The 27,965-nt window shown below is 40.6% G+C and overlaps 1 protein-coding gene across 1 annotated transcript in view; it reads left to right on the top strand.

Annotated features, from left to right (window-relative positions):
* PDS5B (PDS5 cohesin associated factor B) overlaps positions 1-27,965 on the top strand; it is a 168,220-nt gene that overhangs the window by 41,740 nt on the left and 98,515 nt on the right. Inside the window, exons 2-7 of the mRNA XM_060191870.1 lie at positions 13,226-13,352; positions 18,278-18,481; positions 22,025-22,111; positions 22,218-22,315; positions 23,124-23,250; positions 27,357-27,437. Of these exons, the coding sequence (XP_060047853.1) occupies positions 13,245-13,352; positions 18,278-18,481; positions 22,025-22,111; positions 22,218-22,315; positions 23,124-23,250; positions 27,357-27,437 (705 nt within the window). The 5' untranslated portion in view covers positions 13,226-13,244. The remainder of the gene's footprint in view (positions 1-13,225; positions 13,353-18,277; positions 18,482-22,024; positions 22,112-22,217; positions 22,316-23,123; positions 23,251-27,356; positions 27,438-27,965) is intronic.

Genomic DNA, 27,965 nt, shown 5'->3' with positions numbered 1-27,965 from the left:
TTATTTGCATTTCTCTGACAATCAGAGACTTGGATCTCTTCTGTGGTGAATATTCTGTCCATGTCCTCCCCCATTTTTGGATGGGGTTATTATATGCTACTTTCTTAATACATTCATTTGTTGACAGACATTTGGACTATGTTTATCTTGACTATTATAAATAGTGCTGCAGTGTTCATGAGTGTAGGAATATCTCTGAATTAGAGATCCTAATTTGATTCATTTTGTTATGTACAGGATTGGCATTCCTGGATTGCATATGATTAATTTTTAATTGTAAAGACCTCTCCAGATGACTTCTCATTATAGTCCTACTCCTCCCAGTGATAACACTTCATTCTCTACATCTTCCCAACACTTGGTAGCTTATTTCCCTTAATGATCATTCAAATAAGTATGAAGTAATAAACTTACTATAGTATTTACTTTCATAATGATCAAACATAGAACATATCTCCTAAGACCAGGAACAAGACAAGATTGCTTATCTTACCACTTGTATTCATCAGTGTTGGAAATTTGTGGTCCGGAAGGTGACGCAGTAGATAAGGCATTGGACTCTTAAGCAGGAGGTCCCAAGTTCAATCTCCAGCAGCACATGTACCAGAGTGATGTCTGGTTCCTCCTCACTCCTATCTTTCTCATAAATAAATAAATAAATAAAATTAAAAAAAAAAAAACACATAGTGTTGGAAATTCTATTTATTGGATAGAGACAAAAGAAATTGAGTGGGAAAGAGGAGAGAGAGAGAGACACCTGCAGCACTGCTTCACCTCTCTTGAGGCTTTCCCCTTGCAGGTGAGGACTGGGAATTTGAACCTCAGTCCTTGCACATTGTAGCATGTGTGCTTAACCAGGTGTGTCATCGCCTGGTCCCAGATTACTATGCTAACTGAACTTTCTGAAAAGGAATAGACTACATTCACATGTATAGTACTATCAAATAGAAAAATAAACTGTAGATTAAAAAAAGCTTAAGGGGGCAGGGAGGGGGGCAGATAGCCTAATGGTTATGCAAAGTGACTCTCCTGCCTGAGGCTCTGAAGTGCTCTGGTGTTTGTGTCTTTCTCTCTCTCTGCATCTCTCAAGAATAAAATAAATAAAATACTTAAAAAAAAATCTTAAGGACAAACCTTTTCAAGGAGACTCAGGACTTCTCTTTGCCATCCTCCCTTTTCCTGGCCGCCAGCAACCATGAAGGTTGAGCTGTACAATTTCAGCGGCCACAAGATCTACCTGGTCCGCGGGCGGCGCTATGCCAGGACCCGACGGAGAGATTTTCCAGTTTGCCCACGGAGAGATTTTCCAGTTTCTTAAAGCAAAATGCGAGTTGGCCTTCCTTTCCAAAAGAAATCCTTGGCAAATAAACTGGACTGCCCTTTACATAAGAAAACAGACAGTCGGAAGAAATTCCAAAGAAAAGAACTCGCCGCGCATTCCAATTCCAAAGGGCCATCACTGGTGCTTCTCTGGTTGATATAATGGCCAAGTAGAACCAGAAACCTGAAGTTAGGAAAGCTCAGCTAGAGCAGGCTGTCAGGGCTGCCGAGGAAGCAAAGAAAGCTAAGCAAGCGGGAGTCGGGCGGTAGCTCAGCGGGTTAAGTGCACATGCCGCAAAGTGCAAATACTGCCATAAGGATCCCGGTTGGAACCCCCGGCTCCCCACATGCAGGGGAGTCGCTTCACAGGCGGTGAAGCAGGTCTGCAGGTGTCTCCCTTTCTCTCCCCCTCGCTGTCTTGCCTTCCTCTCTTCATTTCTCCCTGTCCTATCCAGCAACGATGACAACAAGAATAACTACAACAATAAAAACAAGGGCCCCAAAAGGGAATGAATAAATAAAAAAAACTTTTTTTTTTAAAAAAAGAAAACTAAGCAAGCACCAAAAACGACTGCAATGGCTACTGCTAAGGCTCCCTAAGGCGGCACCTAACAAGATCGTGAAGCCTGTGAAGGTTTTTGCTCCTTGAGTGGTGGGAAACGCTAAGTTGACAAGATCAGAATTTTGAATAAAGATCTGACTGTTAAAAAAAAAAAAGGAAACTTTAGACATATACTGAAAAGTCGCAAAGTCAGGCTGGTCAGTGGTGCATCTAGTTGAGCACACACATTACAATGCGCAAGGAAGCAGGTTCAAGCTCCCCAGCCCCTACCTGTGGCGGGAAACTTCATGAGCAGTCAAAAACTGCTGTAGGTATCTCTCTCACTTCTTCTTCTTCTTCTTCTCCTTCTTCTTCTTCTTCTTCTTCTTCTTCTTCTTCTTCTTCTTCTTCTTCTTCTTCTTCTTCTTCTTCTCCTCCTCCTCCTCCTCCTCCTCCTCCTCCTCCCCCTCCCCCTCCCCCTCCCCCTCCCCCTCCCCCTCCCCCTCCCCCTCCCCCTCCCCCTCCCCCTCCTAGCGTTTGCCCTTCTTCCGTAGCCAGTCAACAGTGTCAGGTTGAGCCTGATGTAAAGTTTCGAGACCTCCTTTGAATCTGGAGAGGTGGCAGTCGTTGACTATGTGGGTCATAGTCTGTCTGGAGCCGCAGGGGCAGTTCGGGTCATCTCTGGCTCCCCAGCGATGGAACATAGTGGCGCACCGGCCATGGCCTGTTCGATAGCGATTGAGGAGGGCCCAATCATAACGTGCTAGGTCAAAGCAGGGTTGAGCTTGCAGGGGTCTGTGATGAGATGTTTGTTCTTTACCTCAGCTGACTGCCAGCTCTGTTTCCAAGAGACTGGAACAGAGAAGTTCAGTGTAGGCGTAGGGGACCAGATTGGGTGACGAGACGTCAAGCGTTGGACAGGGTGGGCGAAGATATCCGCGTATATTGGCAGGTCCGGTCGAGCATATACGTGGGAAATGAACTTAGATGATGCCGCATCCCGACGAATATCTGGCGGGGCGATGTTGCTAAGAACTGGCAGCCATGGAACCGGGGTGGAACGGATGGTTCCAGAAATTATCCTCATGGAGGAATATAATTTGGAATCGACCAGGTGGACATGGGGGCTACGGAACCATACTGGGGCACAGTATTCTGCAGTGGAATAGCATAATGCCAGAGAGGATGATCGTAGTGTGGAAGCGCTCGCGCCCCATGAGGAGCTGGCCAGTCTTGCAATGATGTTATTCATCGTGCCCACCTTTGCTGCAGTTTTTATGAGATGTTTGTGAAATGACAGGGTGCAATCGAGAGTAACGCCAAGATAGACTGGCTGGGCTTCATGCCGGATTCTCATATCGCCAAGCTGCACATTAAGCTCACGCGAGGCCGAGGCATGGTGTAGATGGAAAACAGATGATACCGTTTTTGCAGTGCTAGGGATTAGTCGCCATTTTTTACAGTAATCAGATATCAGAGACATGTCTTTCGTGAGTGTTTCCTCGAGGATGTCGAACTTGGATGCCTGAGTTGCACAGCAGATGTCATCGGCGTAGATGAACTTCCTTGAGGAAGTTTCTGGGAGGTCATTGATGTAAATATTAAATAGCGTAGGAGCCAGAACAGAGCCCTGGGGGAGGCCACTTGAGACAAGTCTCCATCTGCTAGACTTGTCACCCAGATGCACCCGGAATCTTCTGTTTTGGAGAAGAAACGGTATAGTGTTGGCCACCCATGGAGGCAGGCGTCTTGAGATCTTGACCAGGAGACCACGGTGCCAGACCGTGTCATAGGCTGCTGTGAGATCAACAAAGACAGCACCCGTCTTTAAATACTTCTGGAATCCATTTTCAATGTAAGTTGAGAGGGCCAGGGCTTGTTCGCAGGTAGATCTTCCTGGGCGGAAACCAGCTTGGGCAGGTGATAGGAATTTCTCTGTAAGATGAGAAATACGTGACAGAAGCAGCCTCTCAAGGAGTTTGTAACACACGGAGAGGAGAGAAATTGGTCTATAGCTGGCGGCCAGTGTTGGGTCTTGCTTTGGTTTCAAAACCGCTATAATCTTCGCACGACGCCAAACTTTGGGCATAGACTCAGATTCCAAGATGTGGGACAGGAATGAAGCGAGCCACTTCTTTGCTGCGGGGCCCAGGTTAAGAATGAGTTCTGGGGTGATGTTATCATAGCCAGCAGCTGTTCCTGGTTTAACCCTCTTCAAAGCGTCTTCCAGTTCAGACAGTGTAAAGGGAGAGAGTTTTGGAGATGGACAAGATAACCGGAAGTGGGATGACCACTCGTGGGAAATTTCTCTTTTCCAGACTGGGTCGATCTTAGCACGTCCAACTTGAGTTAGGTGACTGGCCACTGAGTTTGGAGATACGGGAGGGTGGGAGACGGGAGGGGTTTGGCTACCGGCACCCAGTCTGTGAAGAAGCTTCCAGGCCTTCCTACTCGAGTGGGTGAAGTTCAGACTTTCCGTGAGTTGTTGCCAGCGGGCTTGGCGTGCTGCATCCAGGGAGGCAATGAGATGGTCAGCCACATCTGGGTCACCCGACTCATCATACTGCTTTAGTAGTTGCTCACATTCAGCATCAAGACAAGGCGTATAGTTAGCACGTCTCCCACGAGGAATGGCTTGGGAAGCTGCTTTGAAGATGGCTTGGCGGAAGCGCCTGTAGGAATCTTCAGAGGGGATAGAGTTAATTGGAATTGCAGGAATAGATTTGTTGGTAAGATCACTGAACACTCTCTTACCTCTCTCCCTCTATATCTCCACTCCTCTCTGTCCCTATCCAAAATAAATAAATTAATAATTGGGGGGGAACTTTACACGTTCTATACATTGATGCCACTGTGAGCAGCAACATAAATAGAAGTTCAGGGGGAAGCACAGTGGATTAAATGTAGAACATTCAAGCATATGGTCCTGAGTTCAGTCCCAGAAACCCATAGGCCAGAGTGGTACTCTTTTTTTTTTAATTTAATTTTTTATTTATAAAAAGGAAACATTGACTAAACGATAGGATAAGAGGGGTACAACTTCACACAACTCCCACCATCAGAACTCTGTATCCCCCCCCCCCCCCCATAGCTTTCCAATTCTTTATCCCTCTGGGAGTATGGACCCAAGGTCATTGTGGGATGCAGAAGGTTGAAGGTCTGGCTTCTGTAATTGTTTCCCCGTTGAACACGGGCATTGACAGGTCCATCCATACTCCCAGCCTGTCTCTCTTTCCCTATTGGGGCAGGGCTCTGGGGAAGTAGAGCTCCAGGACACGTTGGTGGGGTTGTCTGTCCAGAGAAGTGTGGTCAGCATCCTGCTAGCATCTGGAACCTGGTGGCTGAACAGAGAGTTAACATTACAAAGCCAAACAAATTGTTGAACAATCATGGACATAAAGACTGGAATAGTGCAGGTGAAGAGTGGGGGGGGGGTGTCTGTGTTTTGTAGACAGCTCGTAGGCATATTTTAGTTATATTCCAAAGGGCCTGTGGCTATACTATACTAGTGTTTTTTGTTTTTTTTTTTGCTTTCCTGAGCCTGAAATCTGATATGCAGGTGGATCCTAATTATTGTCTAAGGAGATGATGTCATGGCTGGCAGAAGGACCAGAAAGCTGGATCAGGGAAGAGAGTAGCTCCCAAATATGGGAAAGGTGTATAAATATTGTTGACTGTAAACCCCCATCCATTTGATGTGATCTGGGGCCCATATTCAGCTTAGGAGCCTATGTGACCTCTGCATCCCTGTAGATCAGAGCTCACATTCTGTGGTCACAGGTAGGAACATTCCAAGCTGCCCCACTATCAGGACCCATCTTCCTCAGGTGTAGCATAGAGTATTTTGTCCAGCCTCCCTTCTAAGGATGGAACATTCTCTGCCTTTGTTTTTCCAAGTTGAAGGCAAGGTCCTGTGGGGGCCCACAAAGGGGTCTATTGTGTTGTTCCTGATAGAGATGATCGGTAACAATGGAGAGGGGTTTATTTGAGGTCTAGGCCCATCATGTCTGGGAATCTCAGGACTCCCTGATTAGGGTCCCATCTGATGGGGTGGCCTGATCGTGACTAAAGAGTCATCGTTAAAGTATGCCAGTTTCTTGCCCTTATTCGGCTTTTGCAGTCTTTGCTTTAATGAGGTTAGCTTTGGACTGAGTGACAGAACTGTAATAGAAAGTAGGTGAGGAGGGTATCTATGTTTAAGTAGACACTATTTCATTATGAACTTTATACTGACTCACTACAGACTATTGTGTATTTTTGCTTTCAGGTATATATTTTGCCCTAATTTATAGATACATGTGGACATATGCTCTTTTTTTTTTTTTTTTCCCTCCAGGGTTATTGCTGGGCTCGGTGCCTGCACCATGAATCCACCGCTACTGGAGGCCATTTTCCCCCTTTTGTTGCCCTAGTTGTTGCAGCCTCGTTGCGGTTATTATTGCCATTGTTGACGTTGCTTTGTTGTTGGATAGGACAGAGAGAAATGGAGAGAGGAGGGGAAGACAGAGAGAGGGGGAGAGAAAGATAGACACCTGCAGACCTGCTTCACCGCCTGTGAAGCGACTCCCCTGCAGGTGGGGAGCCGGGGGCTGTAACCGGGATCCTTACGCCTGTCCCTGCGGATTGCGCCACGTGCGCTTAACCCACTGCGCCACGGCCCGACCCCCCATATGCTCTATCTTATGGGACCTGGTCTATATCTAGGTTTTGGGACTTTGGTAGGAAGTGAACCTCCTGGAATGGAATGAAGAATCTTATGAAAGGAAAGGTCTCACCCGAGTAATAAGGGTGAAGGGTTAACATTCCATGCCTGCTGTCTCTGGACACAGTCTGAAATGAAGCATACATATGTTGATTAGGTTGGGATCGGAGGATGCAATATCATTTGGTATGAATTGAGAGAAGCATGCAGGAAAGTGAGCACCACCCTAGAGGTTCCAGGACTGGGGGAAATACAGGCTCTATAGAGGAAGCAGGGATGCTGTCTTGGAGTTTAAGAAGGCAATCAATAGTTATTGCTGTAATCAAATTATTTGGCAATTGGGTTAACTTTGAAAATCTCTTTGTTAGGATTTTCTGGTTGATTTCCCCTTTCTTGTATTCTTTCTCGACTTCTTTTTATGAATGGGATCATCCCATACTTATCTTTATCTTTCTGACTTAGCTGACTTAACATAATTCCTTCTAGCTCCATCCAAGATGGGTCAGAGAAAGTGGGTTCATTGTTCTTAATAGCTGCATAGTATTCCATTGTGTATATATACCACAGCTTTCTCAGCCACTCACCTGTTGTTGGGCACCTGGGTTGCTTCCAGGTTTTAGCTATTATGAATTGTGCTGCTGTGAACATAGGTGTACACATTTATTTTTGGTTGGGTGTTATGGAGTCCTTGGGGTATATCCCTAGGAGAGGGATTACTGAGTAATATGGAAGGTCCATGTCTAGCCTTGTGAGAGTTCTCCAGACTGTTCTCCACAGAGATTGGACCAGTTTACATTCCCACCAACAGTGCATTAAGGGTTCCTCTGTCGCCTCTCCAGCATTTGTTGCTGCTGTGCTTTTTGATGTATGCCATTCTTACAGGGGTGAGGTGGTGTCTCAGTATTGTCTTTATTTGCATTTTTTCTGACAATCAGCCACCTGGAGCAGTTTTTCATGTGTTTGTTAGCCTTTTGGATTTCTTCTGTAGTGAATGTTTTGTTCATATCCTCTGCCCATTTTTGGATGGGGAGTCATTTGCTTTTTTTTTTTTTTTTTTTTTTTTTTTTACTAAGTTTGCTGAGCTCTTTGTATATTTTGGTGATTAGTCTCTTGTCTGATGTATGGCTTCTGAAGATCTTCTCCCATTCTGTGAGGGGTCTCTTTCTTTGTGTGACAATTTCTTTGGATGTGCAGAAGCTTTTCAATCTGATATAGTCCCATTGGTTTGTGTCTGCTTTAGTCTTCCTTGCGATTGGGTTTGTTTCATCAAAGATGTCCTTGAGGTTTAGTTGGGAAAGTGTTCCACTGATGTTCCTCTAAGTATTTGATAGTTTCTGGTCTAACATTCCTGTCCTTGATGGATTTGGAGTTGATTTTTGTTTCTGGTAAGATAAGGTGGTTCACTTTCATTCTTCTGCATGTTTCAACCCAGTTTTCCCAGCACCATTTATTAAAGAGAGCCTCCTTCCTCCATTTAATACTTTGGGCCCCTTTATCAAAGATTAGATGTCTATAGGTGTGGGGGTTTAGTTCTGGGCTTTCAATTCTGTTCCACTGGTCTGTGTGCCTATTTTTGTTCCAGTACCAGGCTGTTTTGATGATGATGGCCTTATAAAATAGTTTGAGATCTGGGAGTGTGATGCTTCCATTTATGTTTCTTTTCCTCAAGATTGTTTTGGCAATTCTAGGTGTTTTCTGGTTCCAGATAAATGATTGTAGTTTTTGTTCTATTCTCTTAAAGAAGCTTGGTGGAACTTTGTGTTAAATTTGTATATGGCTCTGGGAGAATATTCATTTTAATGATATTTATCCTTCCAATCCATGAGTATGGAATGTCTTTCTATTTCTTGGTATCATTTTCTATTTCCTTGAAGAGTGACTCATAGTTTTCAGTGTACAAGTCTTTCACTTCTTTGATCAACTTTATTCCTAGGTATTTTACTGATTTTGCTACAACAGTGAATGGGAGTGATTTCTGGATGTCTTCTTCTTCAGTGTTGGTGTTTGCATAAAGAAATGCCACTGATTTTTGTACATTGATTTTGTAGCCTGACACCTTGCTATATTGCCTAATAACTTCCAGTAGTTTTCTGCTGAATTCTTTCGGTTTTTCTATGTATACTATCATATCATCTGCAGATAGTGAGAGCTTGACTTCCCTTTCAATCTGTATTCCTTTGATTTCTTGCTCTTGCCTGATTGCTATGGCAAGAACCTCCAATACTATGTTGAAGAGTAACGGTGTCAGTGGACAGCCCTGTCTAGTCCCTGATCTTAGGGGGGAATGCTTTCAGCTTCTGTCCATTGAGTATGATGTTGGATGTAGGTTTGCTATAGATGAACTCCACTTTTATTATTGCTTGCATACTTTTCTTATCTATGGTTACTTCTGACTGATTTGGAGTTTCTTCTGGGTTCCTGTCTTAATTCATTGTGGCAGTATTATTTGCTCTTGATTTAACCATTTTCTTTTATTGATGTGTTTTTTTATTTTTCTGTTCTGTCGTTCTTCACTTCTTGTGTTTTGAGTAGAAGCCACGCTATATTAAATACCTGTATGACAAATGTAGTCAGCCAACTTCAGAAATTACAACAATAGTAATTGAAGCAAGGATTGATTCAGTTCAACCAATACCAGTTGGCCAACCTCCAGTCCAAGAAAAAATAGCAACCAAATCCAAAGGAGAAATTAAGAGAAAGGAAAAAAGGGATAGCAAGAACAGACAGTTACGCAAATCTACTGTCTACTGTAAATTCTAGGGGTAGCAGAGGAGAAAGGGAAGTAGAGAAGAGACACACACACACACACACACACACACACACACACACACACACACACACCACACCACACACACCACACACACCACACACACCACACACACCACACACACACCACACACACCACACACACACACACACCACACACACACACACCACACACCACACACACACCACACACACACACCACACACACACACACCACACACACCACACACACCACACACACACACCACACACACACACCACACACACACACACACCACACACACCACACACCACACACACACACACCACACACAAACACACCACACACACCACACACACACACACACACTCTCTCTCTCTCTCTCTCTCCCTCCCCCCACTCTGAGTCAGATTTCTTCCCCAAAATAATTCACAAACGAGTATCAATAAATTCAGAAAGCAAAAGTAGGAGGAAGGAAGAAAAGAAGACAAAGAGAAAAAAAGAGCAGTGAAAGGAGTTTTTTTTTAATTAGCTAGGAGGTGGGAAAACGGCCAGTGGAGGGAAGAGGTAGAAACAAGTTCCTCTCCCACTGGATAGGACTCCCAGTCACCCTGTCCAGAGAATACCCGCGCACAGGCTGCTGCTTTTTGGAGCTCACGCCAGCTGCTTTGTCCGAGTCACCATCTTGGATTCGCCCTCCTCTTGTCTTTTTCTTATGAATAATAATAATCTTAAAAAAAAGTGAAATAGAAAAGGAAAAAGAAAAAGAACTGGTGGAATACCTTACCTAGTGCACTACTTTGCTTTGTGTGTGAGCCAGTTTCAAACCTAATTCCCACTGCATTGAAGGATGCTTAACTGATGTGCCTTGGTACTGCTTTTATTTAAAATTTTTTTATTATCTTTATTTATTTATTGGATAGAGACAGCCAGAAGTCGAGAGGAAGGGAGAGAGACATTGACACCTGCAGCCCAGCTTCACTTGCAAAGCTTTCCCCCTGCAGGTGGGGGGGGATCGGGGCCTTGAACCTAGGTTCTTGTTCATTGTAACGTGCACTCAACCAGGTCCGCCACCACCTGGGCCCTGCTTTTATTTTTTATTTTAATTTACTATGTAGAGACAGAGAGAGTGAAGGAGAAGCAGCACCAAAGCATCCTTCAATTGGGTGGGGCCCAGGCTTGAACTTGGTTTGCATGCCTCGCACTATCTTTTTTTAAGGAACCTTAATTAAAAAAAAAAATTTTTTTTTAACCAGAGTATTTCTAAGCTCTCACATTTTATGGTGCCAGGATTAAACCAGGGACCTCTAGAACCTCAGGCATGGTAGTCTTTTCATGACCCCCAAACTATCACCCAGGCCTAGGTTCTTTAAGTTCTGTCAGTAATGCTGTGTTTTTTCATATACCTTTTTGCATTTCAGTATGAATATCAATAACATTTTAAATCTCTGATTGCTGTTCATGTAACCATGATCAAGTTTGCATTTGAAATAACTTATTATTAAATATTAATATACAGAAAACTAGCAAAAATAGTAGTTTTTTGAATCCTTTAGTCATTTCTTGCCAGTGATGACACCTTATATAATGTAGAAGGCAGTATCAAGAACTAGGAAATTGACATTGGTATACTTTTGTTAATTTGCAAACTTATTAAAAGATTTTTTTTTGTATTTTTGAACATTTTTTTCCCTGTGTGTATATGTATGTTTGTTTTGTTTTTACTTGGATGATGTAAGGATGCCAGTTCAAGCCCCCGGCTTCGCACCTCCCATTTCTCTCTGTCCTATCCAACAATGACGACATCAATAACAACAACAATAATAACCACAACAACAATAAAACAACAAGGGCAACAAAAGGGGGGTAAAAAAGAGCAAAAAATAATTAAATATGTAAAGTTAAAAAAAAAAACAGAGAGGAAGGGGGAGCAAAGAGGGGGAAAAGACCTGCAGGGGGTCGCTTCACAAGAGGTCATACAGGTCTGCAGGTGTCTCCTTCTCCCTCTCTCTCTCTCCCCACTCTCTCTGTCCCTTTCCTCCTCTCTATCTTTCCCATTCCTCTCAATTTCTCTGTCCTATCCAATAAGATGAAAAAAAAAAAGGCCACCAGGAGCAGTGGTTTCATAGTACTGGCACCGAGCCCCATCAATAAAACTGGAGGGAAAAAAAAAAAAGAAGGGAGGGTGCCTGCAGTAGGCTGCTCTCCTCGGGTGGGGACCTGGCTCTGTGTGCATGGTGACATGGATGCTCAACTAGCTGTGTCATCCCTAAACCCCTCCACTAGCCTTTTCTCATCTGAGAAATTCATCTACCAGGGTTTTTTTTTTTTAATTACTTATTTCAATTTATTTATCTTTTCATTTCTAGAAGTTTTGGCTTTGTTTGTTCATATTTTCTAGATTACTCTTTATAACTTTTTATTCCTTGTAGATACTCTGGACTTGTGCTTTATTTCTCTATAATTGTAGATACAGTAGTTTGATAGTGGTTGTAATGTCTGAGGTCGTTATGGGTCCTCTTTTTTTTTTAATGATTAAAAAAATCTCTATTCATTTATAACCAAAGCACAATTCAGCTCTGGCAGTTTAGGGGTGGGGATGGGGGATTTGAACCTGGGACCTTGAAGGGTTTTTTCTTTTTTGTATGATCACTGTGCAATTTCCCCTGCCTTATGGGGCTTTTCATAGGGTCTGGTTTTTCTCATTAGTGTATTATTTCCTTGGGCATTGGTTATTTTTGTTTTGATAGTGTTCTTTGTTCTGAAAAACAAATAATAACAACAACAAACAGCACCATAGTCAGGATGCTTGATTCTTAGGATGAGGGGACCTTGCCCTCCTCTAAGCAGGACTTGATTTTTAAAAAATTCTTTTTATTTATTGGATAGAGACAGCCAGAAATTGAGAGGGAAGGGGGAGATAGACAGAGCAGCACTGCTTCACCACTTGTGAAGCTTTCCCCCTGCAGGTGGGGACCAGAGACTCGAACCTGGGTCCTTGTGCACTGTAACGTGTGCCCTCAACCAGGTGCACAACCACCCAGCCACTGACTTGATTTTTTTCCCCCACTCTCCTTTCTCCCTAAAGCAAGAGCACTGCTCAGCTGTGGCTTATGGTGGTGCTGAGGATTGAACCTGGGGCCTGGCAGTCTCAGGCCCGAGGGTCTGTTTGCATAAACATTATGCTACTCCCCAACCAAAGACTTCATTTTATACTAGGTGTGGGGATGGGAGAGGGCCTACTGATGAGGTATTATTGAGTTCATGTGCTTAGTTTATGTGAACTTTACCAAATATTCAGGCCCATTTCCCAAACTGATTTAACTGTCCTTTTTTCGGTTCAGTCGCTATTTCACTCTGCTTAGTACCAAGGCAGCCTCCCCTGCTGTCTCTTGTGGGTAGAGCACACTTTTGCTGGCGCCTTCATTTTGCTGGTGTTACCTGTTTGAGATTGGGGTACTTCTTCATTAATGTCAAGAAGTTCTCTGACTGAATGTCTGCTTTGAGAGGTCTACATTTACCTCTGTTCCCTTTGTCCCATAATGGCATCAAAACAGAATCCTTGACCAGGGTAGGCAAATGTATGAAGGCCATAAACGTGTATGACGTGCTGGTATTCCTTTTAGTGTTCTAGTTTCAGATTTTTGAGTAGTTTTAAAAATATATGTGTATTTCAGGTTTTTTCCTATCATTAGAGGTTGTTTTCTTAAGTTGTGGATTTAGTGCAAGCAGTGTAAATATCAAAAAGGCAAAAATAAATTCAGTAAAGCTTTTTTCTTTAATTAGGTAACCGAGTCACTATTTCATAGGAGGCATTTAAAAGGATTCGGGGGTGGCTGTTCTTCATGCTTATTAGAAATGTTGCCTGTACTTTTTTTTTTTTTAAACCATGTTTCTCATTGTCCTGTTGTTTTAGGGGTAAAGGTATTTCCATCATGGCACATTCCAAGACAAGGACCAATGATGGGAAAATTACTTATCCACCTGGTGTCAAGGAGATCTCAGATAAAATATCTAAAGAGGAGATGGTGAGAAGGTTAAAGGTGAGTGCAGTTGGTTATATATTCTGAGCATCTGTTCAGGGTGGGAAGGGTGCCTATTAACCACACAAGGCTTCGTGTTGAGGCACCTTTCCACTAGGTGCTTCTATACTTGGGCATTGTGAAGAACTCCCCAGCATTCTTACATTCTTTTTATCTGTAGTAAGTTCTCTCCTTTTCTCCTCTATCCCACTTATTCCATGAAAACACTCATTTTAGGGAACAGGCAGCAGTGCACCTGGTAGGCTGGTAGGCTGCACATATTGCCATGTGTGAGGATTGGATTCAAGTTCTCAGCTCCCACCTGTAGGGGGAAACCTCACCAGGGTCTTTCTTTCTCTCTTTCTCCCTGTATCTCATTCTCTGTCACAGAAAAAACAAACAAACAAAACCAGATAAAACAAGCAGACAAAAAACACTGCTGGGAAGGGTGGAATCATAGCCCCGGTGATTAATCTTGGTGGTCAAACATATAATAAACAACTGCCATTTTAATTTGAGAAGGAAAGTTTTTTTTTATTTTTATTTTTTAAATAATTTATTTCTTTATTGGGGAATTAATGTTTTACATTCAACAGTAAATACAATAGTTTGTACATGCATAACATTCCCCAGATTCCCATTTAACAATACAACCCCCACTATGTCATTCATCATCTTTCATGGACCTGTATTCTCCCCACCCACCCCAGAGTCTTTTACTTTGGTGTAATACTCCAATTCCATTTCAGGTTCAACTTGTTTTTTCTTTTCTAGTCTTGTTTTTCAACTTCTGCCTGAGAGTGAGATCATCCCATCCTTCTGTTTCTGACTTATTTCACTCAACATGATTTTTTGAAGGTCCAAGATCGGCTGAAAATGGTGAAGTCACCATTTTTTACAGCTGAGTAGTATTCCATTGTGTATATATACCACAACTTTCTCAGCCACTCATCTGTTGTTGGACACCTGGGTTGCTTCCAGGTTTTGGCTATTACAAATTGTGCTGCCAAGAACATATGTGTACACGATCTTTTTGGATGGATGTGTTGGGTTCCTTAGGATATATCCCCAGGAGAGGAATTGCAGGGTCATAGGGTAGGTCCATTTCTAGCCTTCTGAGAGTTCTCCAGACTGTTATCCACAGAGGTTGGACCAATTGACATTCCCACCAGCAGTGCAGGAGGGTTCCTTTGACCCCACACGAGAAGGAAAGTTTTAAACCTTTGTACTAAGTACTCAAAACTGTTCTAAATCGTCATAATTAAATTTAAGAATAGGTTGAAGAGCTCTTAACTTTTCTCTCTGCTACTGATTTGAAGCAGTGAGTCAAGACCACTGGTGATCTTCAACGGTCTTAAAATACCACCTCACCTTCCTTCAGTGTGTGATGTTAAAGGAAGCCTGGCAAAGCATCTCCGTTGGATAGTGTGCTGCTTTGCCATGTGCTCAACCCAGGTGTGAGCCCAGCCATTACCACACCAAAGGACGTTTCAATGTTGTGGTCTCTACTTGGCCTTTTTGCGTCTGTCTTTAGACAAAAAAGGTTAAAGAAGAATATTGTAAAGTGAGTTCTAAGGGATTTATTTATTTATATAAGGGAACCAAAGCAGTACTCTGGCCTATGTAGTGCCAGGGGTTGAACTGAGGGTGTTAGGTTTGGAAGTCCTGACTCAGTTGTAGCATCACTGCTCCACTTTATGTTTACTAGAAGACATAGGGGGCAGTTACTGTTTCCCATTTCACATAAAGTCCAAGCACACACACTGTTAGAATGTCAAATATCAGATGTTCATTACTGAGAGAAAAAGACTTCTCAGAACAGATCACATTCCCAGTAGATATCTAGTAGGACATATGCATATATTTTATTTGAAGAAGGCAAGCTGAAAGCTCTATGTATGACCTGTTTCTTATTTACATTTAAAAGAAATTACTCCCTCTGGGCGTCACCTCTTCAGGGTAACTTTTTCAGATATATATATATATATCTAGAGAGAGAGAAGGAGACACACACACACACACACACACACACACACACACACACACACACACAGAGGTCAAGTGTGGGGGCTGGGATTGAACCTGGGCTGTGCATGTGGTGAAGCAGCTCAGTATCCAAGTGAACTGTTTTGCTGGCTCTACATTTGACTTTAAAAACAGAATGCATTGGGCCAGGCAGTGGTGTACCCAGCTGAGTGCTCATTACCATGTGCAAGGACCTGGGTTCAAGCCCTCCCGCCCCCACTCCCCACCTGCACTGGGGAGGCTTCATGAGCAGTGAAGCAGGCCTGCAGGTATCTGTTCTCCCTTTCTGACTCCCCCTTCCCTCAGTCTCTCTCTGTCCCACCTCCCCCTACCCCCACACCTTTAGCTTCCAGGGTTATTGCTGGGGCTTCATGACTACATGACAAATCCGCTGCTCTTGGCAGCCATTTTTTCCATTTATTTATTTATTTATTTTTATTTGTTAGGGCAGAGAGGAATTGAGAGGGGAGGGGTAGATAAGGAGAAAGACACCTGCAGATCTGCTTCATTGCTCCTGAAGTTTCCCCCTGCAGGTAGGGAGTGGGGGCTTGAACCTGATCAGATCCTTGCTTATGGTAACATGTGTGCTCAACTACATATATCTTCCCCCCGTCTCTACTTTCTGTGTGTGTGTGGGGGGGGAGTGGGTGGTGGGAAAAGAGAAAGAAAAGCCACTGGGAGCATTGGCTTCATCATTCCGGCCCTAAGCCCCACCAACAACCCTGGTGACAATAAAAAATAAGATTAAAAAAGAATGCATTTGCAGCCCAGGAAGTAGTACAGTGGATAAAGCACCGGACTCTCAAATACAGGACCCCAAGTTCAGTCCTCACTGTTGCTGCATGCCGCAGAGTGGCACTCTGGCACTCTTGTCCTTTGTCTCTCATAAGTAAAACAATCAAAAGAATGTATTTATTTCCTCAGACTTTTTGATGTTTCTCCAATGATAGTTAAGCATCCTTATTGTTTGTTAAGACACTAGGCACAGGACTACGTTTATAAGTTGATGAGCACTTGGTGCCTTTAGAGATGTTAGTTTCTCTGCTGTCTTTGATTTACAGTACTTGTGTTATTAGTGAACTTTATAATGCCCACTTGCTCTGTAGATGGTAAAGAAGAATTCCCACTGTCTACTCTTAGGTAGATGTGCTAGTCTTGGTAGAGTAATTTCCATAGAACTCATATCTTCTGTCTACAATACGCTTTTATTATTTTGTAGATATTTACTTACAGTAGTGATTTGTCTAGTTGGCTTTTACCTCATTTACTTTATCAATTTACATTTTACACTATTTTTAACACCGCTAGAAAAGTATAAAAGAAAGTTAATGTGAGATTATAGTAATTTTGATCCAGGTTTAAACTATATAAATTATATAAATATATATATATATATATATTTTTTTTTTGCCTTTAGGGTTATCACTGGGGCTCAGTGCCTGCACTATAAATCCACTGCTCCTGGAGGCCATCTTTCCTATTTTATTGCCCTTGTAGTTGTTATAGCTGTTGTTGGATAGGACAGAGAGAAATGGAGAAAGGAGGGGAAGACAGAGAGGGGGAGAGAAAGACAGACACTTGCAGACCTGCTTCACCGCTTGTGAAGTGACCCCTCTTGACCCCTCTTGCAGGTGGCGAAGCTGGGGCCTTGAATCAGGATCCTTGCACTGGTCCTTGTGCTTTACGCCATGTGTGCTTAACCTGCTGTGCTACCGCCCAGCCCCCAATATCATTGTTATATATAATATCTAGAGATTCCTATAACTTTAATTATATATAATATTTTTAACTGCCGCCAGGGTCATAGCTGGGGTTAGGTGCTGGCACTGTGAATCGACTGCTTCTGCTCCCTACAGCTCCCTCCCCTCTTCACCCCTTTCCTTTCCCGCCTCCTGTGTCCTTTCTCCTTCTGCCCCCTTCCCCTGCTCCCTCTCTTTCCTTCTTTTTTCCCTTTTTTCTTTCTTTCTATTTCATTAGATAGGATATATATATATCCTCTTATTTAACCTCTCTTATGAAGAATTTTAGAAAAAGCACTAGTATTCTGCAGTTAGCTTTTTTCCTCTCCTTTTTGTTCTCTTCCTAATAATCCTGGGCCATCAAAACATCTATCTGAAAAGTAAAACTGAAAAGGAAAGTGGTTCTCGACATCACACTCCTAAACTGAATGTAGTGTCAGACTGGAAAGGTTATTTTACTTTTGGTTGTCTCGCAGCAAAATGGAACCAAGGGTGTGCTCTGTGAGAAACACTGAAGTCAGTAAGACACTGGACAATTGACTACTCAACAGTCCAGCTCTACGGCAGAGTAGATGGAGGCGTCTCAGCCAAGACGCAGGCATTGATACTAGGTGGCCAATACTAGTTGATTAATATTTGTAGCACCACCTAGTGGATGCCAGTTAGTCACCTTTACATCAGCCATATATAGTAACACTTTAAAGTTTTTTAATTTACCAGAACACTGCTTACTTCTGGCTTATGGTGTTACCAGCGAGGGGACTTCAGATCTTAGGCGTGAGAGTCTTTGCATTGCCACTATATTATCTCTTAGGCCCAATCATATATTTGTTCCTATCTTTTTTTTTTTTTTTTTTTCCTTAAGGCAGTCTTACTAAGTCTCTTTGAAGTAGGACTAGTACAGGTTGAGGGTAATAATGAATTTAGGAAGAACCCTTTATAGAATTCAAGCTGTTGTACTCTTCATCATTCTTGCTTCCATCAAACTTTTAAAGAAAAGTTAAGATTTTTTTTTTTCAGACACTTTTAAAGACTTTTAAAAAAAAGTTTCTCAGGTAGACACTTCAATACACTACAATTACATTTATTGACTTTAGACTTTGTAATTGGTATGGCATTTATTTCAAAGGATTATATGTTTCTTGGATAATTTCTTCATGTGCTTATTTTATTTTTGTCTAGATGGTTGTGAAAACTTTTATGGATATGGACCAGGACTCAGAGGAAGAAAAGGAACTTTATTTGAATCTAGCTTTACATCTTGCTTCAGATTTTTTCCTCAAACACCCTGATAAAGATGTTCGCTTACTGGTAGCTTGCTGCCTTGCTGATATTTTCAGAATTTATGCTCCTGAGGCTCCTTACACTTCTCCTGATAAACTAAAGGCAAGTACTGATTCAAAAAACTTCTAAGATTGACTGATGGAGCTTTATAGTTCTAACTAAAATAGGAGTTAACATATTTAGGTAGTTTTTATGAATTCTTTGACATTAGTTGCAATGATCTTTTGATAAACTTCTGTTTTCATTAGGTACATAAGCCATGGGGTGGAAAATGAATCTTTCCAAAGATTACCAATACCCAGTGTGGAAAAATACAGTTTAAATGAAAAATAACTGCTAAATATGACTGATTATATTAAAGGAATACTGGTGTTAATTATATGTCAGAGTAACTTTACGGTTGTTGGTAGAGAGGAAACTCTCAGACATGGGCATTAAACTCAGGAGTCACTTCTTGGTGATTGGGATGAGGAGCCCTTGTATTTGATTAAGATTGCCAAGACTCCAGTATGGAACCCCTAGGCTGAGCATGCTTGTTTTACATTTTAATTGTAAAAGAAAAACGAGAGACAGTGTTTGCCATTCAGAAGTGAATTGGACTAGAAGATATAAGAATGGTCAGACTGAAAGTAGATTGAAGCTAGTCCATGGCTTGATTTCTAACTTGTAATTCGGAGGTAGCACCCATGTAGGAGTGACTGCACTTGGCTTACTGTGGACTGTAGTTCCTCCTCACTGTGTGATTTGCTGGCATTCTCATGAAGAGGGAAGTCTGACTTCAGAGTGCTACTACATAATTCCTTCTAGCTCTCTTGTGGATATCTCATTTTGCAGTCAATGATCTCAAGACTTTAGGATAATGAAAAGACCTCCCCCCCCCCCCCAACAGCTACAGCTCTGTTCAGATTACGGCGCTTGAGAAGACTGTCGAAGAGTTGAAAATAGTATTTATTTCAATTCTGAAAAATTAAGATGCTTTTTCTGCTTTGATCATTGTTTTAGATTTCTTCTAAAAATTATTACACTTCAGGGGGTCGGGCGGTGGCGCAGTGGGTTAAGCGCACGTGGCGCAAAGCGCAGGGACCGGCGTAAGGATCCCGGTTCGAGCCCCTGGCTCCCCACCTGTAGGGGAGTCACTTCACGGGCGGTGAAGCAGGTCTGCAGGTGTCTATCTTTCTCTCCCCTCTCTCTCTGTCTTCCCCTCCTCTCTCCATTTCTCTCTGTCCTATCCAACAACAAAGCAACGTCAACAATGGCAATAATAACCGCAATGAGGCTGCAACAACTAGGGCAACAAAAAGGGGGAAAAATGGCCTCCAGGAGCGGTGGATTCATGGTGCAGGGACCAAGCCCAGCAATAACCCTGGAGGAAAAAAAAAATTATTACACTTCAAAGAGAAGGAGTTTCAGATGAGACAGAGAAATGCAGGAGTATCATTTTGGTATATGCAGGGCCTGGGACTGAACCAGAAATTTCAGGCATATAAGTCTGTTGCTCTGTGGGTTGAGTTGTTTCCCCCAGGCACTTTGATCTTCATTTCAGTACCTCTTTCTCCCTCTTTCTCCCTCCTTCTCCCCTCCCACTTTTATTGGGGTAGTACTTAGTTTCTTTTCATTTTGAGGGAGGGAATTTTCTGAACATAGGTGGAATAGTTTCCAATTTTGATTAGCAGCATGTTCATATTTTGCTTTGTCTACATTATACAAAACTGTGACACTTTGACTTTTGGTACTAGCAACTTGCTATTGTCAGAAAACTCATTTTTGTATGTCTGATGTGTAGTGTTTATGTCAATGATTGGTGAGTGGTTATAGATGAATGTTGATAATATTAATATAGCAAACATTCACAGAGGGTATATTTTATTTCTTTAGAAAGATATAAAACCATTTTTCTGTTCTTCCTCTTCCTTTACCTTACTTCTTCTTCTTCTAGCGTTTGCCCTTCTTCCATAGCCAGTCAACAGCGTCAGGTTGAGCCTGATGTAAAGTTTCGAGACCTCCTTTACCTTACTAATCTTTATTTAATAATCAGAGAGATAATTGAGAAAGACAACCAGAGCATTCTTTGGTACATGTACTGCCAGAGATTGAAATTGGGACCTCATGATTGAGAGTCTAACACTTTGTCTACTGCTCCACCTCCCAGAGCACAGAGGATATATTTTATAGAGTATTACCTATATAAGTAACAGCTTCTGAAGAATGTACTTTTAGTATTTTTCTTGAAGAGCCACTCAGTTATATTTCTCCCTTTTAAAATGGTTTGTTTTACATTTTACTTACAGGAAACATATCCCCCTTCTTATTGATAGCATGCTTCTTTTGCAGAATTAAATTAAAAAAAAAATTTTTTTTTTTGCGATCTGGTAAAAAATTTTAGCTCCATAAAATTTTACTCAAGGGCCAGCAAAATTTTGCATTTTGCCACGTGCATGAAGAAAGCTTCAGTGTGTGCCCCCCCTTTCTACCTAATTAAAACAAAAATCAGTGGCTTTGTATCTCTGTCTGGATCCAGCAGGGATATAGTAAAATAATCTAAAGCAAGAAATGAGAATAGGTTGACAAAAAGGCAAAGGTAAACTGATAATTACTAGGTAGGAAAGCTGAGGTAGTAACTTCTGAGAGTCTTTAAAAATTTTTTTCTAAGCTTGTGTGATTTTCTAAGCTTGTGGATTTTCATTTGGTGATTTTATTTAATTTTTTAAGAGATTTAAAAAAATATTCCCATTTGTTGCCCTTGTTGTTTTATTGTTGTTGTTATTGATGTCATCATTGTTGTATAGGACAGAGAGAAATGGAGAGAGGAGGGGAAGACAGACGGGGAGAGAAAGAAGAGTCGCCTGCAGACCTGCTTCACTGCTTGTGAAGCGACTCCTCTGCAGGCGGGGAGCCAGGGGCTCCAACAATGATCCTTACTCGGGTCCTTATGTTTTGGCCCACCTGTGCTTAACCCGCTGCACCACTGGACTCCCTGTGATTTTATTTTTAATATTCGTATACTAAGATCTTGCTATATAATTATCAGATACTGCTTTCCCAGCAGACCCGATCAGTTTTCAGTCATAATAACCTTTTTTTTTTTTTACTCAGAAAATAGGTAATTTTTCACTTAGTTTTTTTTTTTAACTTGACTTTAAAATTAAGTTTTTCTTCCTCTACCTAAATGTCAAGGTAAATGATTATTTTCCTATGAAAGTAGTAAGATACTTAGTGTTTTCATATAAGATGGGTTACTTAAAAGATTCCAGCTAGGGAGTCGGGCGGTAGCGCAGCAGGTTAAGCGCCAGTGGCGCAAAGTGCAAGATCCCAGTTTGAGCCCTCCACTCCCTATCTGCAGGAGAGTCGCTTCGCAAGTGGTGAAGCAGTTTTGCAGGTGTTTATCTTTCTCTCCCCCTCTCTGTCTTCCTCTCCTCTCTCCATTTCTCTCTGTCCTAACAACAACGACATCAATAACAATAATAACTACAACAACAAAAAAAAGTACAAAAAGGGAATAAATAAATATTTTAAAAAAAGATTCCAGCTAAATTTTCTTTTTCTGCTTCTTTACAATTTATCATGACACATTAGTACTGGATTAATTTTTTTTGAGCTTAGTGGATATTTCCATAATCTAAATCCGTCTTTTTTTTTTTTTTAAAGGATATATTTATGTTTATTACAAGGCAGCTGAAGGGGCTGGAGGATACAAAGAGCCCACAATTCAATAGGTATTTTTATTTACTTGAGGTAAGCAATATATTTTGCTTTGACAGCATTTTCCAATTTTTTTTTTGTGTGTGCTTAATTTATTTTTATTGATTAAAATATTTTCCTTTTTGTTAACTATTTGCAGAACATTGCTTGGGTCAAGTCATATAACATATGCTTCGAGTTAGAAGACAGCAATGAAATATTTACTCAATTATACCGAACGTTATTTTCAGTTATAAAGTAAGTTTATTAGAGATATACAAACTAGAGATATAGAGAATATAAATAAACATTTTCTGTTTACACGTGAATCTGTGAATATTGTAAGAAAGAGTTGTAACTTTGTTATCTCTATGATTTAAAAATGAGTAAAAGTTAATTTTGTATTAAAAGAGTATAAATGGTAGAAGGCAGTCTTGCTAATGTAAAAAGTATTTTTTGATTGTATCATTTAAATAATGTATTCTGATTCCCTATTTAATGTGAATGAGTAGAGCTTTTAGATAGTCTGTATTAGTTAGTTTGTAAGACTGGTCAAAGTTAGGAAAATATAATCCAGGAAATGTAGTTTGAGAATACCATTCGGAAAACACTGTAGGAACTGGGAGAGGGCTGGCGGCAGTCCCCTGGATAGTGTGCTGCTTTGCAGTGCCCGGGAGCCGTGTGTGTGAGGCTGGTCCCATCATAGTGAAGCATCTTCGGTGTTGTGGTCTCTTTCACTCTGACTCTCTGTCACTGTCTTAAAATAATAAACATAGTGACATAAAAGTAAACTCGTAGAGAGGGCAGCTCTAAATTAAACACAGACTTTGACTTAGTTCTTTTTAAGTGGGAGATCAAACCATTTTATTTCGGGACTTTGGGGGAGGGCTGGAAGGATGAAGTTCAGTATCTTCAGCCTAGCTTGAATCTCCCCAACTTTGTGGCTGTGAAAGATATTTTTACTTGATTTAAAGGAATGTATAATGTTTGTCAATGCCTTGTGATGATTGAAATTTATACATTTCTATTATACTTTAAATAAAATACCGATTTTGAATTCTGGCAGCAATGGTCATAACCAGAAAGTTCATATGCACATGGTAGACCTCATGAGTTCTATCATCTGCGAAGGCGATACAGTGTCTCAGGAGCTTTTGGATACAGTGTTGGTAAATCTGGTGCCTGCCCATAAGGTAAGTAGCAATATGGCTTAATACGTGACAGTTGAATACTAAAGTTCAGAATTTTTACTTATGTTCTTTTGTTTGTTTTGCATAGTGCAGCATCAGAGGTATGACCCAGGGCCATGCTCTACTATTGATCCTCCTCCATGGCTCCTGTTCTAAATATAGTTATCCTGTTCTCATTTTAGTTTTGGAGGGTTTGTTCATTGATTAATATTAATGCATTTTAACTTTCTTAAATATTTAATACACTTAATGCTTATGAAATGAAAGGAAGAACAAATTTAGCTCTTGTTAGAAAATCTGTAAAAAGCCGTTTTAGATGGGATCTGTATTAAGAAGTGAATTAACAATTACTTAGATACTATCATGTAATTTAATATGTTGAAAGATCCTGGAACCAGTTAGAACCTTAAGTAGAAGAGTGATTGTCCCAGCATTACCGGAAGCCAGAACTGAGCAGTGCCCTGGCTTTTGTGTTTCTTTTTCATTGAAAATAAACAAAAAATTACTTAAGATTAAAAAAAAAAGATAGTATGCTGATTGGAGTGTTTCTTGTTTAGGTTTTATTGAGCAAGCTGTGTGTTGCATGTTTTGTACTTTGAAAGTTAACTCTCCATGAAGCAGTTGGAAATAATGTTTTTTCCCTCCGTTCATTTTTTGACTAATCAGTGGACACTGTAATCATCATCTGTGTGGTTTGCGTTTCAAGGATCAATGCAAATGTAAAGATCTTTCTGGCAATTGCAATTTTAGGTTTACAATGATACAACATTTAATGAAAATGACTTTGTGATCCCCTGTTTCCATGATTTTCAAGAAATTAATTCATCAGTACTGAAATTTAGAATTTTGACTAATAAGATTCAAATGATTTTATTAGATAAAATAATGATTATCTTTGAGAATTAGAGATTGCTTATAAGGCAGTGGATTAAAGACGTAAGGATAGTAATCTAAAAAGCATAATTGCTAGGCATGAAAGGAGAAGACTAAGATAGAAATGAAAATTTAAAAGTTTAATGGAGAATTTTATATCTATTTTGGATTATGAATGCTATTTAGAGAACTGAGAGACAATCTATGGAAATTATTTTTAAAGACAATGATCAAGGGGCCAGGTGGTGGTGGTGCACCTGGTTGAATGCACACTTTACAGTGCATAAAGATCCAGGTTCAAGCACCTGTCCCCACCTGCAGGGGCAAAGCAACACAAGTGGTGAAACAGTGCTGCAAAGTTGTCCTTCCCGCTCTCCCTTTTTACATATCTCCCTCCATCTTTCTCTCCTTCCCTCTCTTCCTCCTGTCCTCCCTCTGTCCCCCTCCATCCCTCTTAATTTCTCTCTATCCAAAATAAATGAAAAATTTAAAAGACAGTGATCAAACAGAGAAATAAGATACAGTGAGTCAAGATAACAAATAAAAGATGCTAAGAGATTAAGAAAAGATAACAAATAAAAGATGCTAAGAGATTAAGAAATTCTGTATGTTTAATAGTGATTTCAGAACAGCAAAGAAATAGTGATAATTTAGTGAACCCAGAGGTGTAGATTGTTGGGCTCTCAAACATGAAGCTCAGAATTTGGTCTCCAGCATGTATGTATTCTGGTTCTCTTACTTTAATTAAAAAGAAAGAAAGGAAGGAAGACTTCCTAAAAAAATTTATTTATTATTTCTTACCAGAACACTGCTCAGCTCTGGTTTGTGGTGGTGCTGGGGAGTGAACTTGGGGTTTTGGAGCCTCAGGCATGAGAGTCTCTTTGCATAACTATTATGTTATCTACCCCCACTTTGCCCCCCCCATCTTTTAAAATAAAATAAATCAAATAGCATTCACAGGGTGGGGGGAAATAGTATAGAAGTTTGCTCAACAGATTTTTATGCCTAACACTCTGTGGTTCAGTTCCCTACACCACCATAAACCAGAGCTGAGCTGTGCTCTGATTAAAAAATAAATAAATAAAAATAAATACTTAAAAATGTTCCAGAATGTTGCTGAAATAGATCACTTGCCAGGGGCCAGGTGATGGTGCACCTGGTTAAGCACACATTTTACAGTTCTTTTTTTTTTAAAAAAAATTTTTTTAAAAAATTTATTGGATAGAGACATCCAGAAATTGAGAGGGAAGGGGAGATAAAGAGCGAGAGACCTGCAGCCCTATTTCACCACTTGTGAGTCTTCCTGCCTTCAAGTGGGGACTATGGGCTTGAACCTGGGACCTTGCACACTGTAATATATGCACCTAACCAGGTGCCCTACTGCCTGGCCCCCATAGCACAGTTCTCAAGAATGCAGGTTCAAGCCCAGGTCAAGCCCCCTGCTTTGGGTAAGCTTCACAAGTGGTGAAGCAGTGCTGCAGGTGCCTTGTTGTCCCCCTCATCGTCTCAATTTCACTCTGTCTCTGTCTAATAATAAATAAAATTAAAATATAATAAATAAAAATATTTAAAAAAATAGATCACTTGCCATAGGTAAGACCCAGCTTTGAGCATGGCCCTCACATTATTGAAGGATGCTTTGATTTTGTGGTCTCACTCTCTACTTCTCTGTTTCTGTCTTAAAACAAAAAATGGGGCCAGGTAGTATCACAGCAGGTTAAGTGAACATGTTGCAAAGCTCAAGGATTGGCGTTAAGGATCCCAGTTCAAGCTCTGGGTTACCCACCTACAGGGCAGTCGCTTCACAAGCGGTGAAGCAGGTCTGCAGAGGTGTCTGTCTTTCTCTCCCCCTTTCTGTTTTCTTTTGCATAACCATTATGCTGTCTCCCCTTTCTTCACTGGTCATGAGGAGTCCTATGCAAGTGGGGACAGGGGCTCTAACTCGGGTACTTATGCATGGTACTAGGTGCTCTGAACCACAGCGCCACCGCCCGTCCCACAATATGACTTAAGATTTACATTATTTATGTTATTTGTACTTAACTATCGTGGATTTGTTCATTGATATTTTTTGTAATTCACATGTCCATAATAATGCAGTACTTTTTGCTAACAATCTTTTGTTTTTGTTGTCTTTTGATAAGTTTAGCCATGTTCTGATTTTTTTTGTCATATTTTCAATCGCCATGTTACATTTCTATGAACACTTAGCTAATCAACCATCTTCTTTGTAATTAAATGTCTAGAATTAAGAAAAAACACTTTGTAAAAAAATATGATCTTTAAAGCAAATATTCATGTTAAAAAATTAAGGTTTGCAGTGAAATAATTATAGTGAATCTAAATGCCCTAAACTTAAAACAGATTATCATCATAATGGATTGAAATAATAGATTTGGTTACTATTAATAAGATAGCAAAAATGCTGTCATGAAAAGACTGAAAATAAAATGATAGAAAAAGAATTGTCAAGTACACGGTACCTGAAAGAAAACTTGTGTGTTTATTGGCTTAAAATATATGAAGCCTAAATTGAAAAAAATTGGAAATAAAGTCACAATTTGGTAGACTATTTTAACATGTTTTCCAGTGATTATAAATGAAGTAAACCAAGTTTGTAACTTAAACTTAATAAACCATAGCACTCATAACTAATCTGTTCAAAGAACAAATCATGACATTTATAAATAGAAGTAATTCTTTTTAAATTTAAAATTATCTTTATTAAATTTATTAGATAGAGACAGCCAGAAATTGAGAGAGAAGGATGTGATAGAGTGGAAGAGAGGCAGAGAAACACCTGCAACATTGCTTCACCACTTACTTGCAAAGCTTTCCTCCTAAGGGCTCGAGCGCACTGTAACACCTGTATTCAACCAGGTGTGCCACTGCCTGGCCCCAGTAGAAGTAATTCTTAATCTTAACTACTTAAAACTTGTTGATGTAACCTAGTGTTGTTAACCTAACATTACAGTTTTTTTGTGTCCAGTTCAGGAAGTTATTAAAATAAGATCTGAAGGGCTGAGGAGACAGCATAAAGGTTGTGCAAAAGCCTTTCAACCCTGAGGCTCCGAGGTCCGAGGTTCAATACCCAGCACCACCATAAGCCAGAACTGAGCAGTATTCTGGTAAAAACAAAGATCTGAATATACAGAGTATAAATGCAAGAAGACAATGAAGAACAAAAATCATTGAAATGGGAAACAATGACAATATACATACTGTTTGTTTTTCAGAATTTAAATAAGCAAGCATATGATTTGGCAAAGGCTCTACTGAAGAGGACAGCTCAAGCTATTGAACCATATATTACCAACGTAAGTCTTCATTGTTATCAGCTGATTTCGGAATAGATTAGCAAACTGTTTTTTTTTTAAATATTTTATTTACTAATGAGGAAGAAGATAAGAGAGATAAAGGAAGAATCAGACATCACTCTGCTACATGTGCTGTCAGGGATTGAACTGGGGACCTCATGCCTGAGAGTCCAAGATTAACAAACAATTTAAAGACTGAAATCTGCTAAAGTTATACTTAGATTTTGCGCCATGTTGAATCCAGATGGATTGCTTACTTTGTAGGATGTGTGTACCTTTCAATGCACAAGGCCAGGTTCAAAGCTCAGAACCACATGGGAGATGCTAAGGCATTAGGGGAAATTCTGGTGCTGTAGTATCTCTGTTTGAATGAAAAAACAAAAGGCCTTGTAGTGGTTTATTTGCACAAGAGAGAGGCCTGTGTTCTGCCAAACAACAACAAAAAGGTTTTGTGTGAGCTATAGAATAATGTATTTTCTTTCTCTATATTTAAAATTATTCTTAGTTCATGTTTTCTGGAAAGTTATC

The sequence above is a fragment of the Erinaceus europaeus genome, chromosome 5 (assembly GCF_950295315.1).
Source record: "Erinaceus europaeus chromosome 5, mEriEur2.1, whole genome shotgun sequence".
NCBI lineage: Eukaryota > Metazoa > Chordata > Mammalia > Eulipotyphla > Erinaceidae > Erinaceus > Erinaceus europaeus.
This window is presented reverse-complemented; position numbering and strand designations above follow the sequence as displayed.